Here is a 20,734-nt window from a genome sequence, read left to right as displayed (position 1 = left end):
TATGTCAATAAAACAGAGACTTTTCAATATTTTACTCCAAAATGTATTTTCAGCATAACTGAACATAATATCTAAAAGGTTTTGTCCTACTTGATATCAGTTTCTGTTGACAACTGCATGTTTTGAATGCTTGCATAAAGCTTTAAAAAAAAAAAAAATGTCTGTTTCAAGTCCACGTGTTATTGAGCAGTAATTTGACATTTTTCACCTAAAAATTTTATCCCCCCAAATTTTGTTATACATGTTAAAGTGCTTATAAATACCTACTCAAATATGTATAATACATGCATATAAGTTACTCTGCTTACATGACAGAGACTGTTGAACACCAAATGTGTCTATGTGTTACCGCTTGATCGGACCCTAGTGTATCATCACATTAAAATCTGAATCTTTGCATTTTTTGTTACTTAAGAAAAAGCCTTTTACATTTACAGAGGGAGTGGCCCCCACTGAACATGAACCATGTTGAAGGGTCATGTTTCCACAGTAGCTCAGACAGGACGTCTGCTTCTTTTTTTTGTTATTAGCAACCATTAGCAAACATAAATTTGCCTTTATGCATTTTGAGCAGCCAGCATGGGTCAGGGTGCAGTGTAATCTGTAACTAAATTAAATATTACACACTGAACCTTTAAAAACAACCTACTTGAGAATAGCTTTGAGTAACATTATGCTTAAGTCTTCCACACATTAAAAAAAGCCTGCCACCAGATCATAAATACATACAAAGATTAAGAATAAAAAGTGAAGAGAAAGTGAAAGTGCACTAGTATTGCTTCACATAGAAAATATCCTTCTCAAATTCACAACTGGATTCCTTTCAGACATTTTTCAAAGAAACAACTGGGAAAAGGGTTCACAGGTTCAACAAAATTCCACAGTACCGTCCAGTAAAGATATGGCATCTCTATAAAAACAAACTTTTTACCATCATCATTTTCGCTTTGAGTCAGATGAATGAATATAAAAAAAAAAAAAAGAAAAACACAAGCACCGACACAATGCAGTACTTGTCTCCTCTCACAGACACACGATCCTCATTCACTGTGTTCACATGAATTCAAACTGTTCACAGAAGTTCCGCTTCATCCTCATCATCCTCAGAGCCGGAGGGTCCCTGACGTACCTCTTCATACCACTTGTTAGTTAATGTTTTCATCTGGATCCGGCCGTGTAAAAGGTCCTGTAAACAAAAACACCATGTGTCAAACAAACCAGCAAACATGCAGCAAATATAAAAGCAAACTTCTAAACTACAGAATAATTCAGTATGGTGATGATTGTTTACTTATGTTGGTAATGCTCCCAGAGATTTGGATCAGGCTTAGTTTTAAAAGCTTATAAAGCAGTGGTTCCCAACCTTTTTTAACTCATGACCCCATTTTAACATTAGAAATTAATGGCGACCCCAGACATTCAAAACAAAGAAATTTTTTTGCTGAAATTAATTTGTTTCTGATCATGTAATAGTTTGCTATACTTTTGTTGCAAATAAACGTTAATTTTAGATGACATTTAGGCTATATAAAGCATCGCAGAAAAAAAGTGAGATTGTGATCCCACCTTTTTTCCACCATTGACCAATTTACACAGACAAGCCAAAGGAGTAACAGAGGTGAGACAGGCTGGACTTTTACACAGCGGACCTGTGTTCCAGAATCAAAGGGGCTGTCAAGGGACAATTTGAGTTTCGGGATGATGAGTCACACATGCGTAGATGCATTTATCTCTGTCGACCATCTTTTTACGACCCGGCAACCTTGCTAGGACAACTCATACCCTCCACCGTTCAGTTTCCACCAGATTTAGATCAAAACATTTGTCAGCTGTATGGGCTCTCAGCTGTAAGAGAAACCCAGCGTAGGTATATAAATTGACTCTCGAAATCACTTGTGATCGCTAGAAAGATACTCCATGACACTAAAGTCTCTGTACTTTTACATAAGATAAAGCAGAGTTGTGACCAGAATGTCATGTGTGGGCGGGCATTTTACTGGTTTTGGGGAGTGGGGGGTGCAGGCAGGCATCCGTGATTGTTGAACCGGGGGTGGTGGTGGTGGGGGGTCTGTGATTGTAAGACCAGGGGGGGCATCTGTGACTGTCCAACATGGGTCCATTCAGTACTGGCAGGCTGGACAGGGCATTTCACACCCCTGGGCACGCCCCTGAGGTAAAGTCTCTGTACTTTTAACATAATTTTACTCATACCACAGTGATCTGTCCTTGCAAGGTTGCCGTAGCGAGTCGTAAAAGATGGCCGACATATAAATGCTTCTTTGCATGCGTGACTCACATCGTCCTAAGACTCAAATCATCCCCTGACAAGATGTCCCTTTTACATATCGTTCCAGAATCATGATTCCACCTTTATCATGGTTCTGTTACTACCTCCAGAGGTGTTACAAAGCCGTGACAGAGGGGGGACCAAATGATCCCACCATTTCGTTTACACAAACGTTGTTCCGGAATAAAGGTGAAATATTCCTGAAACAGAAGTGCTGTGTAAAAGGGGCTATTTTTGCCTTATACATATTCATTGTCTAAAAAGATCTTGTAAAAATATGGTAAATGTGACATAAAACAGAAGTATTTTTAATACAACCGTAACAATGATAGTCATGAGTAGATAAGATTTTCCTCTCACTAACTTTTACAGTGTCTGAAATCAGTCACTACTAACTGTATATAGCCATTTTCAAGCGCTCTCTGAATACAATAAAAAATAATTATACACCATGTAGTTGACGTGTTGTGAAAAGTAGTTGACGTGTTGTGAAAAGTACTATTCTATTACTTTAGAAATCCCACAATGATTGCATGTGTTGCATTTTATAGATTTGTAAATTCCACAGCTGTCAAATCACTACTGAATACTGACTGATCATTATACCAAGTCTGAAATGAGTGAATAAGTGAATGATTTTGGCAGCAACCAAGGCATTAAACAGTGACTCAGTGCAAAGTTCTATCATTACAAAAATATTCAATGCTTCTATAACACTCATCTCTATCTCATACCTCTTGGGTGAGCCTGCGAGTGAAGAAGGGGTTAAGGTACTTAGCATCAAGCCACATAAAGCCCTTCAGATCCTGTCTCTGGTAGATCTGAGCCTCATACTCCTCCTCTGTCAGCTCTGAAAGGTGCTCAGACTCAATAGTATTACCCTGGAGGAAAAAAAAGAGGAGAGAGAGGGGGAATTGGATAAAAAGTAAGAATTAAACTAGTGGTGGAAGGCATAGGTCTATGTAGGGAAAAGTCAAAATGACAGGGCAGTGATGGAGTAAAGATCACACAGTAGGAGCAGAGATGAGGGAGAGGGGGCAGAGGAGGGTTACATCAAAGAGGGCAGGACATCTGTAAAGAAAAATACAGGTTTGATAGATCTAGTTGCTGGTACCTGGGGGTGTAAAACTAAGCTTTGGAAAATATCAAACATGCAAATATTGTACACACAAAACATGCACATAGCTACAATCATAGAATGACCTCAGTGGTACAATATGCATTAAAGAATTTTCCCCATTATTTATAGATAGAGCTAAAAAAAAACAACCTGAAATATCATCTTGTATTCAAATAACTGTGACCGTAACAATGCTGGTTGTTGAGGTTTATTTGTGTTTGTCTGAGATTCTGTCTTTCAAACTGTGCATCTCTGTGATGAGAGTGGTTCATTTCCTGCTGCTTTAGTGTCCTTCACACAAACCACAATCAATCTTTGATGTTTATTCCCTCTGAAGAAAACAAGAAAGGTCTAAATAAACAACAGTGAGAGGAATGAGAGGAAGATGGCTATTATCAATACAGCCAAATAAGTGTGTGTGTGTGTGTGTGTGTGTGTGTGTGTGTGCGTGCGTGCGTGCGCGTGTACATGCATGCATAAATTTGCTTTTAGCCAAATCAAAGGGTTTCATCCATTACCATTTTCTCTGTCTTGCTGAGATTGATGTCTTTCTTGTTCTTACGCCGTGACTGGCTGTCCTCAATGTCCATGATACGGATGAGAGGCATAGTCCCGCCCCCAAGGAGGAGGATGGTAAACAGTACAATGATGATGGTAGTGGTGCCAATAAGCTGGCGCTTCTCAATGGGCTCCAGGCCAAGATGAAGGCTCAGGGCGTAAGGAATAGCACCTCGTAGACCTACCAGGCAAACAAATAAAATCCATAATTAAAAACATTGATGCTCAGTTTCAGTTAGCATCCATGTGCCCGTCATTCTAATTACACAGCGCTAAATGTGTTGACTCACCACTAAACCACATGATGAACATCATCTTTGGTGTTATTTTATGATCCCTGAAAAAGTTTAGCAGGAATGACAGGGGGAAGATGTTAACTGCTCGGCCGAGAAGAACGAGGACCTGCAGGCACCACAAAAGATGTCAGGCTGATAATCATCAGAAAGATAAAGGCACACAAAAAAGACGAAGTCAGATAAAATGCTATCTGAAAGAACTTACTATGCACCAGATAACGAAAGATATTTCAAATTTATGAGGGAAGCTGAAGATGGAGAGACCGAGGAAAGCAAACACACAGGTTTCTGGAAGAAAAAGTAAAAAAGAAACAGTGTTAGAGATCTTTTTGAAAAGGCAATGAAAAAGGTGTGAGATGGGAGACAAGAGGAGGTAAGTGGACTGACCACACATGAAGGCCACTGTGCGCAGCGTCTGCTGCATGAGGATCTGGGTGACTGGAGACAAGTTGTGATGAGTATAGTGGGACATCACAATTCCCGAAAACAGAATGGACATTATTCCTGTGAGGAGAGGAAAACAGGTGAGTTAGAGATGTATTAGCTAATATTCTAATAATCTAATAATATTTAAAATCTAATATTTTCAGAGCTGTAATATGTCTATGTGTGCTCTGTGGAAGTGTGCACCCACCGGAGAGTTTGATGCCTTCAGCCAGACCATATGGAAGGTATGCAAAGATTATCATCATGCCAAACTCCAGTGATGGAGTTTTCCTTAAGTCAAAGTGTTTTAGAAACTGGTCATTAAGTTAAGTACGTAGTTAACACTAAGAATTTTTATTGGCAATAAAAGCATAATGGAATATAGAGTAAAATACACAAATACAACAAAATGCACAAAGTCAGGATACAAGAGCAGAGATGAGTCCAGTGAGGGTTCCCAGGGCAGCTGAACCAAAAAACATCTTGAGGAAATAACCCAGTGCTTGTAAAAAAGTCTCCCAGCCAGTTACCATGGAGTTGTCTGAACGGGAAAAGAAGCCCTCTGCAGTGCTGAAAGATAAAACAGGAAACAGAAAAAAAAGAAAAGTGAGACTATAATGTCACTACATCCTGGTCAGACACAGGTTGTAATACCTCTATCTGGCCATAGAGGGCAGAAACACTCCACCATTAAATCTTACAAACACCAGCAAGACTGGAAGTATGTTCTGCGTTCAGTGTGTGTGTGTGTGTGTGTGTGTGTGTGTGTGTGTAACAGTATTACTAAACAGAGGTCAGCTGCTTTGTATCATTCTTCAAGTGACTTACCACAAACTGTTATTTCAAGTAATTTACTGTGAAATTGGGTCACACGTTTGGCTATTATCTGGTCAAGAACAATTACTTTTTCAGTGTCAAGTGTAATATTTAAATACTCAGTCAAAAGTAGTACTATACTGAATAAAATACACTGAATGAAAACTGTTAAGATGACTATATATAATAGCAACAAGCATCTACTTTGGTTGACACCAACATCTGTGATGCGAATAGCACTGTCACAAATTCTGCATAGTGGCTTTTTGCTAGAGCTTTAACTCGATTAGGTTTATTATCATGTGTACATAAGAAATACATATTTGCTTCTGCAAAAGAAATTAATTTTTATTTAGTCACCTAGACCACCGGCTTGACAGAACCTTGTTATCAATAATTTGATTTTATAATAATAATAATAATAATAATAATAATAATAATAATAATAATAATAATAGATTAGATTTCTATAGTGCTTTTCAAGGCACCCAAAGCACTTTACATTATTGATCCTTTATTCATTCACTCACACATTAGCACTGTGGTGGTGGTGAACTACATTTGTAGCCACAGCTGGCCTGGGGCAGGCTGATGGAAGCGTGGCTGCCAATTTGCGCTGAATGGAGTCAAGATGGGTGAAGTGTCTTGCCCAAGGACACAACAGCACAACTAGGACAGAGTGGGATTCAAACTGCCAACCCTTGGGCTACTGGACAACCTGACCTGAGCTACGGCTGCCCCTATGGCATTGTGGCTGGATATAAAGACTGGGAGACTGGGTCAAAGCTGCTTTCTAAGAAAGCTTGTTTACAGGGTGAGGTGTTAACAACATGTAAATTGCTAGGCCTGTTGAACTTATCTATTATTCATGGCTTCATTTATTCTACAGTGGTGACCAGACACTTGAGATCACTTTGCACATTTAGCTGCTTGTGAACAGAAGAGATAAGTCTGCAACAGAGTACACAGACAGCATATAGGGTGACACTGATATGTACAAACAAGGGAATCGTGCCGACGAATCGTTTCTGTCAAACTCGTCTGTCAAGATTTTGTTTGTGCATCTGTTGAAGGACAACCTTGACAAATACTTTCTTGTGTTATATGTTTTAAAAAAGCTGTTCCCTAGTTTCAAGACACTTTCATAGACATGAAAGGTACTCATTACTGGAAAGCGGATTTTCCGGTTTCAGACAAACAATACACAAACATGGCCCTCATCTGCAAAATATGCAGCTCAGTCATCATACTACGTGGTTATGGTGATAAAATGGGTCATTGATTATATTCTCCTTGTTTATGCATTACTGCTCTCAAGTCTTGGGCAGTAATTGTATTGCATGTCTAAATTTTTCAGAACGTCAGTAACTGACTTGAAGCTGCTTGTGATCAAAGCTGTGTACATGTCCTCATCTGACGTGTAAATATGCCCATGTGCAACATGATGAATGAACAAAAGGGAGTGAATAGAGACTTACTTTGTGAGGACAATGGAGACGGCATCATTGAGGATGCTCTCACCAAACACCAACATGTTGAGAACTGGGTCCACGTTGAGCGCATTGAAGATGGCAATAGTGGCTACAGGGTCCACGGCTGAAATGAGTGAACCAAAGGCAAAGCTAGAGGACAGAGGGTGAGAGTAAGCAGATGGTAACAATTTAATAGTAATCATATCATTTAGGTAAGCATGGACATCCACAGAAAGGAAATAAAAGGCACTTATTAGGGCAATAGTGAAAGGAACATCAACACAACCACACGCCTATACATCACAAAGGCATGCAAGCCACTCATACAGGAAAATGCACATCCTCTGAGAGTTGAGATAAGCAAGTCATTTTAATTCATATCTACATGTGAGGAAGAATTATGGCATTTTGCATTAAGTAAGCCACACCTACAAGAATGTGGAAGACATAAATTACAAAGTTGTGCAGGAAATGTGTGTGTGGTGAAGCACTGAAAATCTGCACAGATGGAAATATGCACTGTATAGACAGACTGAGCCAAGAAAAGGAACAGTATGGGATTATGCCTACTGAAATGCAGTGTTTATGTAAGCAGTTTTTTTCTGGGCTCATGTCTTTACCTCCCCACAAAAATTTCTGAGAAACCCTGCTCAGATTGACAGGCTGATAAATGAGACCACAAACATAAAAGAACAGGCTCATACTCATGGCGGCTGTGGACCAATAAGTACACAAATGTGGGCACTACACGAACATCAGGCTTGTCTTACAAATGCGTGTGTGAAGTCACCGCTCAGGAACTTTCGATCATATCACACAATCGTTAATGGCAGAAATATTTGGAATTTACCAAGGGAACCATGTGGTGAGACTGTTTGTCAAACTACTGTTTACAAGGTCAGCAGTAAATTCCTTGAAAGGTTAAGACAAATTATTGCTTATACATGATCCCGAGAGAATTTGAGAACAGCTCTGTCTAAACAACGACAAAAACATGGTATTTCTCATGTCAGCAAAAATAGAAATGAGGGTTGGGCATCACAACTCACCTATCAGTCATGGTCATCTTATAGATCACATCAGCCTGAGATAAGAAGAAAAAAAAATTTGCACATACGCACACACTGTTAAAAATACTTCAATGTGAGATAATGTGAGTTAATTATTCATGCAAAACATCTGCAGAGAAGAAAATACTGTGAACACTGAAGATATGAATGACAACTTGAAACTGCACTGTAATGACTGATCATTTGATATTTCTTTTTACACCTTTAGAACCTGAATAAAACTTCCTGTTTCATGAAGCACTCTCATGAAAGTCCAAGAGGGATGCTGGGATTTTTAAATTCATTTATTTATTTTTTAAAATTAAGGAACAGTTACAAGGTTACGCCTATTTCCTGAACATTCAGGCCCTGGCAGCAACAGTGTTGTTGACAGATATTACAGCAGCCCTCACCTGTCCAAGGAAGTAGATCCCTCCTCCAACTATGAATGCAGAAATAGCTGTACCAATCACAGCGAAGAGGGTAATGGAGCCAATATTCTGGAAGAAGTTACCCTGAGCATACATGAAGATACAGTGTTAACAGGCTTAGCAGCATGACAGTTCAGTTCAGTTACATCACAAAGCTTTGAAATGAAATGTGAAGCTTGAGGCAGGTGCCAAGAAAGTAGTGTTCCTGTTTCATTCGATAGAAACTGGAACTATAGTAACAAAACCACTGCCTTTAAGATTCTATTTGAGATAACAATATGCTTTTCATTCTGTTACATCCCTTTGTTTTACATGTCATTTAGACTTACAGTCACAGAAAAAATTATTAGACCATCAAAAGTCATCAAAAACAATGGTTCTGCAATTAATTACTAACTCCTGTGTGTATCATGTGGCTAAAACAGACGGAAAAGAAAACATGTAATCCCTAAAAGCACTGTTTTTGGCAGTACAATGCCATACTTACTGATGTAAGAACTTAAGTGATTTGGTTATTATCAAGAAAACCATAAAAAATGGCTAGATATCAGCTCTTAAATTAAACTCTTATGAGCTATTTTTGTTGTTATCATTATATTTGTCCAAACAAATGTACCTTTAGTTGTACCAGGCATTAAAATGAACAAGAAATTGAAGAAAACAAGGGTGGTCTAATAATTTTTTCAGCGACTGTACGTGTGCCACATGCTTCTAAATAATGACAGGACAGACTTGAAGACTAGAAAAATTACTCAAAAAAGAATTTCATTGGATAAGATTTAAGCAAAAACTATTCTACTATCCTCCTTCGTACTGTGACATTGCCTACCTACAGATATAGTCAAAGGGTTTTAATTCTGCTTCATGCACACATTCTTCTGTACCTTATGTAAGGAGTATCCTGATTCAAAGATGATAGGTGGTAGTAGCAACAGGAAGAACATGTTGGGTCGGAACATTTCCTCCTCCTTTTACACAAAGACACAGGACAAAGAGTTTGTTCAATCCACAGTTCAAAAGTTAAAAAAGAATTAAAGTGAAGTAACTTTGATTTTCATGCCAGGAAAATATGTATGCTTAATAGTAATAAGCTGGGAGTAGAAAACTTGTAAAGGAGGAATACTGGCTAGAATCATCCTGACAAAAAGATGGGCTGATACACACTTGTGCTTGTGGTTACAAAGCAATTTTACATTATTTCCTAATTATTGTCTGAGCAAGGAAAGTCTGCTCTGTGATCAGCTGAGTTGGTCCTTAGTCATAGTCAGAAGGAAGTGATGCTTGAGCTGTGAATAACAACTCCTCATTTGACAAAACAGATATTCAACTCAGGATAACACAGAGACACAGGTCAGATGCCTGTGAAGGGGAATGCAGGTCTAACAACAACATGAACAGCTACATACTGTATATTTTCTTTTTTATTCAAGTCACACACTAACACAAAGTATCCCAGTGACCTTAGCTCTCTGATTATTTCAGCGATATAATGAAATCATTGTTGCTTCTCAGCTAAATGGGCCGGCCTCCCAGATCAGGCGTAGGCATCATGTGCCAATGCATTACGCTCTGGCTGCCAATGTGTCTGTGCATGATGCACCATGTGTTCTAGTATAAACTAGTGTGTGTGTGTGTGTGTGTGTGTGTTCTGAATAATATATGCAAAAGGAATAATGAGTAAATGTCCCAGATCTATTTTTGTGTCATGGTTGCCAATCTTTTATCAGAATATTGTCAGAGGATAGCCCTGTGTCCTACTATTTACTTCACTGATTCTGCAGAGTCTGAATGTATCATCAGAGCCAGTTTAATAGCTGGGCATTGTCCAATTCTCAATTCAGGTTCTGCCAGAATCATCTGTTTATTTTTTGTAGAAATGCCAATGTTATAAGTTAGTACAGCTTAACAATACTTGCCACATGATGCAACACAAACATCACTATATATATTGTGACCCGACTGGACCAAATGTAAATCTGCAGCAAATTAATTGTGAAATGTAATGTCCAATGATGACAAGATAGTTTCCCCAGTCTCCTGAATTTATAATCTGTTTTTCTCCATTAAACTAATTATTCTGGGCTAAGACCCAAAACAGCATGAAGTGATTGGCAAATGAGATGAGATGATCTCTGCACATTGTTTAATTAAAGGACGTATACTGAGTTTCCACTTCCAACACCAACTTAAGACCATTCTATCTACAAGCATATTAAATCTAGGTCAAGCACATGTGATAGCATATAAAGGATGTGTGCTGTAGTAAAAGGCTAAGCTCTTGTGTACTTTATCTTATTATGCATTCAAATCGGAGGAAAAGCAGCCCTATAAGGAATGCTTGCAGCTTACTGCCTGACATTTATATCTGGCAGGAGCCTGTCCTTCAGGGAAGGTGAAAGGTCAGGAATGAATATTAACACCTGAGAGAGAGAATAGTAGGCCATGCATGCACTTCAACCTGACATCTAAAGCCGTAATCCTACAAGCATGCATGCACATGTCTCACTGCCACATGAGAACGTCTGCCGTGGTGATTGAACAAGTACCAACTTTGCATAAACACTTTTACAGACATTTCAATAGTCTTCCAGGATGTTTGCAAGCCAGTCCTTGCAGGTGTGCACCAAAGAATCAGTGAATAACTTACTTTTTTACCTCCATCAAGGAACTTATGTGATCAGTTGCAGAAGTCTGTCAGAATACCTTGCAACAACTACAACACTTACATAAATGAAAGTCAGTGGAAGGCTAAGATACAGGCCAAAGATAAACCCCTTTAATTTGGAGCAAATACAGAAAAGAGCTGGAGGCTGGAATTGTCTTTCACTTTCTTTGCCATTAGAGAGTAGTTTACCTCCAGGCTAACCTAACATAACCTTTGTTAGTCACCTGTTTCCATGGTAACCATGGTTTATTGTGTTTTAATAATACAGTGACAAGAAGAAGACTGGCCTGTTGGCCTGTGCTCTCCAAATTTAAATATTTTCTGTGAGTGAGACTGGTTCAATTTTCCACACTCTATATGACATCTTAAAATGGTTGCTGTAAATGAACACAGTACAAATTTCAGGAAAAATGCAGCATTCAAGTAGCAGATATTAGGCATTTTGCTTCATAACTTGCTTACTGACAATTACCTGACATGGTAATACACTAACAGATGAAGCATTCAATTTTAAGTCAAGTTTCCCTACACTGACCTTTGCAGACGTTCAGTCCTTATACATGTCCTGAGAGGCGGTAATGAATTTTCATAGTAACTGATACCAACAGAGAGCAGAGACGAATATGTTGTAAGAGAAAGACAGATTACATGGATGAGCCTATCCACAGAGCATACTCTGGAGAAGTGCTGAGACAGAGCTTGAATTAAATGAGAAAAGATGAATGCCAAAGATGAAGGGAGCTCAGTTAAAAGAGGATGGAGAGATAACAGAAAAAAATGTAAGAGGGAACGATGGAGAGACCTTCATTCGAAGTACAGGCTCCCTGGAGGCTCAGCTTTGACACACAGTGACATCACCACATGGGAAAAAGGCCCCCGAAACCACAATTAAAACTGCTCTCCCTGTGTCGCTCTCTCTCTGCGGCGTGGGAGACATCTATTAAAAGTATGCACTGCCCTTTGGGGCTTAAAACACACCACTGCAGCCACTGAGGAAAAATGATGAGCCCAGACAGCACAGTCAAGGCTATAACACTACAACACAGAGAACGCAAAAATATCATTTAGTGTACACTGCAGATGTTAATATATTCACCTATGTACTGCATCTCTCTGTGCTTTGCCTAAAAGACAAATTGCTGCTGGCATGTTACTTCTTAGCAGCATGCTATTTCTTCTTCAATCTGTGTCAGAGCACAGGGGAGAGATGGGCGAATGAGAGAAAAAGGAAAAGCAGTGAACAGCTCCAGAAAGTGCACAGGAGAAAAGCATCTCCTCATACATTTGAATTTAGGGAGAGGCCTGGCTGAAAAGAGTGGGGTTGTTTGCAAAGAGCAAAGGAAATTGACTGCTGGTGGAAGGCGAGGGCAGAACCAGTGATGACAGGATGCTGCTGCCTGAGGGGTTTGCACACCCTTGGTGGTTTACAGGGTAGAGCAAGAGGATTCTTAGATTAGCCAAATGGGACAGCTTTAGAAGCATACAAGCTGGTATAGACAATGCAGTGTTTAGAGGTAACATAAGAAGAAAGAAGGAGGTTACACTTTGTTTAAACCTGAAAATGAGACTGTACCTGAAAAAGAGATGAAGGGAGATTTCACAGTTTTACAGAGAGGACAGATGCCTTCTATTACTTGTCAGTGGTAAAATATACACCTTTAAGGGAGCAGGGTTACATGACCACATGATATAGAACATTTTATATAAGAAAGGTAAACAGAAAACACATTTAAACTTAAAATGCAAACAAAATCAATATAGGTCTAAAATGACCAAAACGTCCTGCACATATCAACAGCAGAACTGTTTGCAAACAAAACCAAATGCATAAATATTGGTAATTTTTCTCCTTTTAATATATGAGCAAAATAAGGGGTTTTTTGGCTGATTTTGTGTAGTTTATTATAAGTAATTATGTATACCAGTGTCATTGGCAACAATTACAAAACAGTTAATAGTTTGTGGTTTTCCTATGCCTTCCTCACACAATATAATCATCATATTGCACAGTCCTCATCTGTCAAATTCAAAGGAGCTGCACTTGAACACAAGATGTTGACCAAATCTCAGTTTTGCCACCGGCTGTGTTACTCACTGAACAGGTTGCATGGTGCATCCTGCTCTTAGAGGCTCTCTCAAAAACAAATAGGTCAGACATAATGGATTTGCATCATGGCCTGAGTCTTTTGAAGTCTCCAAGGGCCTATAAACCACTTAGCATATCCCTGCTCCTGCACAGAAACTGCTGTGTATTACAATGTAACTTCATTACATTCCACTAAGACAAGTCTTATGAAGCTGTATAGACATGAAGACATTACCTTTATGGACAGGTGAGCAAGTCAGTTCTCTAAACTTCTATAAAAACACAGGGATAGAAGGTTGTAGATTCACCAGGTAGGACCAAAGGGGTAAGGGGGCTCCGGGGGCTCTGGTTACTAGGTCCAATGATTCAGCAAAACTCTGGGGCCCCCCGGCTAAAAAACAATGGATTCCTGTGTGCAAGAAACATTGACACAACCTGTCCTGCTTTTCCTCCCTCCCCCTCACTCTGCCTCTCCCTCTCTTGTTCACTCATTCCCTCACTCACTGGCAGAGAACATGGAATGTTAATTAAAGGCTGTGAGAACCAGGAGAAAAAAGGAGGGCTCATGGGGACACAGAGGGAAAGACAGCAAGTAAAAGGATAGTGTGGTAACCAAGTGGAGATGGAGAGATGAGATTTGTGACAAAAGAGAAAGTAGGGAATGAATGACAGAAAAAAAAAAACAGGCAGTGCAAAAGATCTGACAAACTACAGCTCAGTGATGGTTTATTGGATGTGGGCGGAATCCTTGGGAAATTGCTGTGGGATAAATTGCATCATGCGGGGAAAAAATGGTTATAAAGTTCGATCTACATGCCTTGTATTTTCAGTAAGTTCAAACGGTGCATCTGTGCTGGTGCTTGCCCTCAAACGGTTAATATCAAGAATGCAGTGGGTGCAACCTCTTTGTGTATGGATTTGCAATAACTTTGTTGTGTGATGCATTCTGTTACCATTTAAAAGATTTCACTGAATGATATGCCATATGTACAGGAAGCAAATTATGTACATGCATGCGTCTGCGTATTCTCCTTGTGGAAGAATGTGATGCTTTGATTAAATGTAAATTAATTAAATCAAACTAAATAGAACCAACAGTTAGATCCAGTGCAAGATGGACAAAAAAGTTAACTCAAACTCTACCTTCCAGTTGGCCAGTTCCTGGAACTCGATGATCTTAATGAACCCTCCCATTAGTATACCTAGAAAGAACAAAGAGACAGTGTTAAAACGAAACAATGCTGCGCTTTAAATATTTTACTACTTCATATAAAAATTTCAAACATCCTGAATGCCAAAAGGCTGCAAATCTGAGGCAAAGTGCTATTTTGGTGGTTAAAAATAATGGATGCTTGGCAAATATTGCAGTTCAGCGATAAATTGGATCCAAGGTGACTAAAAAGGCTATTGTCTTAGTTTGTCTTTGGGAACGTCCCCTTGGGCCTGGAGGTCTCTTGTTACACTATCCAGTAGAAGACATTAATTAAAAAGGGTGAGTGAAACACAAAGATATGTAAAGGGCACAGAAAAAACAATGAAAAAAGAAATTAATGTATAAAAGCATTATGTGAGAGCCAAACACACCACACTGACAAGGAGATGGAAATGGTAAATGGCATAAAGGAAAACACACAATGAATAGGAGAGGAGAGAGGAAATGATGAGGAAGGAAAAGCAGTCCTTCCTGATTTGTAAGCAGAGTTTTATCTCTATTCAGCAGAGCCCGCTGTTTCAAACACTGAGATGAACTCTGTCTCATATGGACCACAAAGGGGACATGAGAGGAAAAGGCCTTCCGGATCAAGATAACTGTGAGCACTGAGTTTGAACAAGCCACAAAAATGTAAGCATTAGAGAAAGCAGAATTAGCCTGAAGTGACCTCACACCGTATCAAGAAGCAAACTTCCCAAATGGAAAATAGGAAATTTGCTTTTGGGAACTGGGTACAGGGAGGGAGTTACAAAGAAGTCATTTCCTCAATTGGGGTAAAGGTTACAGGAAAGCGTGCATTGGTTTTTTACTAATCTTAAAACCTAACTGAAAATGAAACTGTATTCACTATTCTCACTTTATCAGCTACTACAAGTACTGAAAATATCGAGTATTTTTTTGCAAACTTCTAAAGGCATTCATAGTATTTTCTTAAGGTGGCGAGTTTTGTGAAAAGAAATGCAGACTGTTTATGTTTAATAAAATGTACTCTTTCTGCCTCACAATGGGATGCAGCACTGCAAAAATGCACCAAAGTATCAAAATGTACCAGGTATAAAATCATACAGCTTAAATTATTACATCGAGCTTATATCACACCCTATATGCAAAATATAATGAATATACAGGGTGTCCAAAAAAATTTAAATCATTTGGGATGTCCAGATCAGAGTGACTACATGGGCAGGAGAAATTCTACTTAATAGGATTTATTTTGGACATAAAATGTTTTATTCTTCAAATTTCAAATGAAAAATTCTGTGGGATGGTAATTTTATAATGTTCCAAAGTTATTCCAAATGTTCAATTTGTGTGAGAATAAGAGGAGAATCACTGAGGTTCTGGAGAATGTTATACACGACATGCTGCAGAGAGTGTGGCAGGTACTCCACTACCGACTTGATGTGTGCCGCGTCACAAGTGGCGCACACATTGAACATTTGTAATAACTTTGGAACATTAGAAAATTATCATCCCCCAGAATTTTTTGTTTTAAATTTCTAGAATAAAACATTTCTTGTCCAAAATAAATCCTATTAAGTATCATTTCTCCTGACCATGTAGTCACTCCAATATAGACATCTCAAATGATGTCAGTTTTTTTGGGACACCCTGTATATGCTGTGGCAATGCCCAGCTGTGAAGTTATTTTGGAGTGCTGTTGTTAAAAAATTATGTTTTCTGTTTGATGTGCAAATAATCAGCATGCCCAATGGAATGCCTACTGGGAATGAAAAGCCAAAATGTTAAATCAAATATAATGGACAAAATACTGTCACTGGGATTCCTATCAGCAGAGCGCATTATAATGATAAACTGGCAGGAGCGCAAACACAACTGTTTTAGTATAGACAATTGGTACAGGCACTTTCTGGACCTCCTTTCTATGGAACAGGCCTCACTTGTTTTGGATTCTCCCAATGAATCTAAAACACCAGGGCCATGGGCCACTGTCAGATCTTGTTTGCTTAAAAAAATACATATTAATTTGATGGTCCTGTACTTTTTTGTGTAAATTGTACGAATGTAAGCTCTGTAACCCCCCACCCCCATCCCAGCCTTGTCTGTATGTGTGTGTGTGTGTGTGTGTGTGTGTGTGTGTGTGTGTGTGTGTGTGTGTATATATATCTGTCAGAAATTATTAATAAAAATAAATAAATAAATAAATAAATAAAAATAAATAAAAAGGTACTCACCAAGAGACACGACAGCCACACTTTCAGGAAGAAAATGTAGCTTGAATTTAATAAGGAGGTGCACCAATATGATGCAGATACCTGTGGTGAGTGGGGAGACAGAAAAAAATAGAATGAATATTTAGGACAAATAACTGTTCTGACCATCATGTCACATCAGCCCACATCTGACAAAAATAGATAGTACTAAGACCTTTTCTTCCTATTAGCATGTTCTTAGACAGGAGACGTATCCCAAAACATCACAACATACCCCTGGCCTTGAAGTAAAACGAGCATGTTTATTTTGGTTTAGTTTTATCAATTTATTTACATATCAGGGACAACACACAAAAAACAACTGCATAAGAAGAACAATGCATTGTACTGCATTTAGTTTCTAGTTTCCATCTGCAGCCCCTGGGCAGGTAGGTACAACAGTAAAACCATATCCATCATACTAACTACAACAGCATATATACAAAGAACTGACAACACCGTGCCCTCATACCCTTCCCACCACACATACACAGCATTTAACACATACATAAAGTAGAAATGCTCACATTCTATCCCCAGACTATCCTGTCAACACAATCATAAACAAACCATGTAAAAAGAGAGTATTGTGTAGGAAAATAGTCTACGAAGTGGATTCTAAAAGACATGTACGACTGACATTTGGAGGCGTTTCTGCTGAAGCTCTGAGCGATGCAGCATAGCAGAAGTGAGAACAGTCAAGCTAGCACATGTTTAATCTTAACAAAATATGAATAACAATGGTAATTTTGACCACATGAAGGTTGAAAATATGAAATCATCCTGTTATGACAGAACACACAAATAATATTTAGAGTCTGCTTCATGATAGGGAACTGGAGAAGCAATGAGGATAAGGAGAAATAACTATGATAATGTGGCAATCTCAGCACAGTGTTAAATATTAGAAAAGTCTGTAATAATAGTTTTTCAAACCAGTGCTGGAACAGTTTCATATGCTGACTGACTCCTCAACTAACAGCCACAACAGCAGTTTATATCGTTACCATGACACAATTAAAAATATTTTCTCCTTTGTTAAAAATAGATTAGTATTTCAATAGTTCAGTGTGGGTCATGTGCAGTAGATATGAACTGTACATTTTGTACTGTAACAGCAGCAAAGTGATTTTCTTATAGTTTCAGGTGAAAAACTGAGTTGCTTTAAAGATAAAATATTGCAAGACGCCCAGCAAACAGGTTCTGGAAAAAGATATATTTTAAAAAACTAAAATAACCAAGACTTTTTCCTCTTGATTTTTGTATTTATGGTGCTGAGATATTTATATATTATGTGTTTTAATTTAATATTATGCATAAATTAACTTGCGCTTAAACTTACAGGGATCCCAAACCTAAATGGGTACAATTGATACTTAAAAATTAAACAATATTATTCTTTCCAGACCGCTATTTTCCCTGTTCTTTAATAAGATAGTATGTAAATCATTTCAAATACACATATTTACATAAATGACAACATAGATCACAAGAAATACAATCATGTACGCAGAGAAATAAATTGTGTGCCCTGCAGCAAACAAGTTATCATAAGATATATTAAAAGTTGTAAAATCAGCCAAGGTTAGTTAAACCATAATTTATTAGTTTACTTTTAAATAGTCATTGTGTGTTTGGTTAAGGGGATTATTGAGACCCGGTGTGTGGGTACTTGATTGTCTGACAGAGTTTCTCATTTGTCATTTATCTGTCAAATGGAAGACCTATTATATAAAGGAAAAATAAACCAAGTTTATTGTGCAGGAAGTGTTTCTTGAAACAAAACAAGAAATGTGTAAAGTGGCAGACAAAAACTAAGATTTTTCGATGTGCATATTTTGACTTAATCTAACTAGTAACTGCATGAAATATTTATGCCATTTGCTTGGTCTGAACCTTAAGAGTAGAAAGCATGAGACTTAACCTGAACGAAAGAGCATAATGGACACTTTGTGTTCCTGGAGAGGCACTTCATGACCTTACAGATATTAACCACATCCCTTCCTTTATGCATTCTCTTCATCCTGAATCACTATCCACATAGCTGATAAAATGAAACACTTAAGTGGCTGCACATTTCCTCTACTTTAACAGCTGCCTGATGTCTAAGTTATGTTTACTGTGTGAACCACAGCAATCATATTTCCAATCCTGCCCTTCTTATCCTGCATGCTCAGATGGAGACTATTAGCCTAGAAAACAATGTGCGTGCAAGAGGGTTTCATGCTGACAATAAGAGATTCAAGACAGAATAAGACAGAAAAGGACACATGGAGAGAGAAACAAAAGAGACTACCAACCAATAACCAGCAGGCTGAAGAATATGGTCATGCCGCTGGACTGCTCTTCTTCTTGGGCCTTGACCCCGGTCTGCACGGGCAGTATGGGCTTGGGGGTTGGGGGTGCCATAGTTGTTGGCTTGACAGCAGGTGTTGTAGAGTGGAGGGTGTCATTGCTGTAGTTATCTGTGTCATTTGACTTGCTGCTGGCAGACCGTCAAGAGCAATAAGTACGTTGGTACGTGCATATAATAGATAGCACACAAATGAAAGTCAGTGAGCTCAGAGACATAAATGAACATAACCTAAAGATAACATATATATATATATATATATATATATATATATATATATATATATATATATATATATATATAGAATTAACTCATGACATACAAAATGCTGAGGAACAAAAGCAAAACACAAGTGCATTCTGGTCTATTTGCACACCTGTTCTAATCTTTTTTTTTTTTTTTTTAACCCGAGACCTTATGGCATTCAAGGCCTACATTAAAATGACTTCAAGACAATGTGATTAGTAATACTGTCTCTAAATAAACTGCGCAGGACGTATAATATCTCAGTGATAATAACACAAAAACCTTAAACTCAGTGCTAGTGTTCAGCACTTGTAATGATCTTCTTAGAATAAAAAACATGACACATATGGATAATGCTTCTTTTGGTGAGTTGAAATGAATATTAGGAACCTAACCACAGCCACATGTTCAGCCTGATATCAAATCCTCAGGGCTCTGAGTAAAGCGTCATCATTACCAGAGAGGGAAACCTTGTTACTAACAGTACAAGGAAAGCTAGCTGCAGGAAGTTACTACAAAGAGTACATCAGTTTTATAGTTTCAGACCTGACAGATTGTCCATCCTTTTCTTGATCGCTTGGTCCATCTTCATGATTTATTAATGTTTGCTGGTTTTCAGCCCCAGTACCCTTATGTTCAGTATCCGCTCCGTCATCTCTCTCATGAAGATCCAGCGACTCTTCTCTCTCAGTTCGCTCAAGCACGCACAAAACAAATAACAGCAAAAGAAACAGCAACGTAACTTTACAAATAATGGCTCTCATTGTCGAATAAATACATTTACTTCCGAAAGCAACGTTTTGTAACAAAAAGGACTAGCTGTTCCATGTCGACAGCTCCATCTGTATCTGTTGACATCATAACTCCACTTCCTGGTTGTGCTTTGTAGGGAGTTGTAGTCCTTACGTTTTATGACCGTCATATAGAATAGCAAAGTTATAAAAGGGTGAACTTCTGATTCAATAATTGCCTGTGAATATGTATATGTTTATAGAAAAGGCGATTTTATTTCCATTTAGACTGAAGTGATTAGACACATCGCTCTCACAGTCGTTATGTACTCAATTTCCCATGAGCCGTTTGTAGAAAATGTCTGCCGGCTCTGTCATGGATATTGTAGTTCAATCAAAGCCTGCGCTTGAGATAACAATAATTACCTGCATGTGACAGAACAAGTACGAACCACTATTAAACCACATTGGTAGAAGAAACTATAAAAATTATAAAGAATAGAAATTATAAAAAGTGTAAATATTGTTTGCACTTTTTCTAGTCAGAAACAAGCTTTTATTGTTTCAACACATAATTTTATGTACTCTCATCTTGTTAAACATACCATAACATTGAATCTTGTATTTTACATTTTTGGAAAATACGTTTGAGTGTGATTTCAACTTTATGTTTATTTTAAAAATGTAGTTTATAACTGCACTGGCTCGTAGAAATTACCCACCTAGCATGATTTATTTTTGGTGCTTAATCAGACGGGCTCCTCATTTAGCC

General features: G+C 38.3%; 1 protein-coding gene across 2 annotated transcripts; it reads right to left on the bottom strand.

Moving 5' to 3' along the window:
- Positions 1 to 944: 944 nt before the first annotated feature.
- On the bottom strand, positions 945 to 20,091 carry slc9a8 (solute carrier family 9 member 8). 2 transcript variants are annotated; one of them, XM_030139534.1, is made up of 16 exons: positions 19,778 to 20,091; positions 18,933 to 19,117; positions 16,615 to 16,695; positions 14,350 to 14,408; positions 9,340 to 9,423; positions 8,438 to 8,539; positions 8,025 to 8,059; positions 6,982 to 7,125; positions 5,116 to 5,257; positions 4,896 to 5,001; positions 4,649 to 4,765; positions 4,467 to 4,549; positions 4,256 to 4,367; positions 3,926 to 4,146; positions 3,022 to 3,168; positions 945 to 1,186 (listed from the first exon to the last, which is right to left on the bottom strand). In XM_030139534.1, the coding sequence occupies exons 1-16, from the start codon at positions 19,993 to 19,995 to the stop codon at positions 1,073 to 1,075; spliced, it is 1,950 nt and encodes a 649-aa protein (XP_029995394.1). In that variant the 5' UTR covers positions 19,996 to 20,091; the 3' UTR covers positions 945 to 1,072. The 2 variants fall into 2 exon arrangements, with proteins under 2 accessions (XP_029995394.1, XP_029995395.1); XM_030139535.1 differs by having other exon boundaries at positions 18,933 to 19,114.
- Positions 20,092 to 20,734: the final 643 nt, after the last annotated feature.

This window comes from Sphaeramia orbicularis, chromosome 7 (genome assembly GCF_902148855.1).
Source record: "Sphaeramia orbicularis chromosome 7, fSphaOr1.1, whole genome shotgun sequence".
NCBI classification, from domain to species: domain Eukaryota; kingdom Metazoa; phylum Chordata; class Actinopteri; order Kurtiformes; family Apogonidae; genus Sphaeramia; species Sphaeramia orbicularis.
This window is presented reverse-complemented; position numbering and strand designations above follow the sequence as displayed.

What these genes read in the sequence shown, in the direction of transcription:
- slc9a8 (XM_030139534.1), bottom strand. Translation starts at nt 19,995, where the DNA reads ATGAGAGCCATTATTTGTAAAGTTACGTTGCTGTTTCTTTTGCTGTTA. An exon ending in GTCTCCATTGTCCTCACAAA is followed by an intron (nt 5,258 to 6,981) that starts GTAAGTCTCTAT and finishes TTTATCTTTCAG; the next exon opens with CACTGCAGAGGGCTTCTTTT. An exon ending in CACAGTGGCCTTCATGTGTG is followed by an intron (nt 4,550 to 4,648) that starts GTCAGTCCACTT and finishes TTTTTCTTCCAG; the next exon opens with AAACCTGTGTGTTTGCTTTC.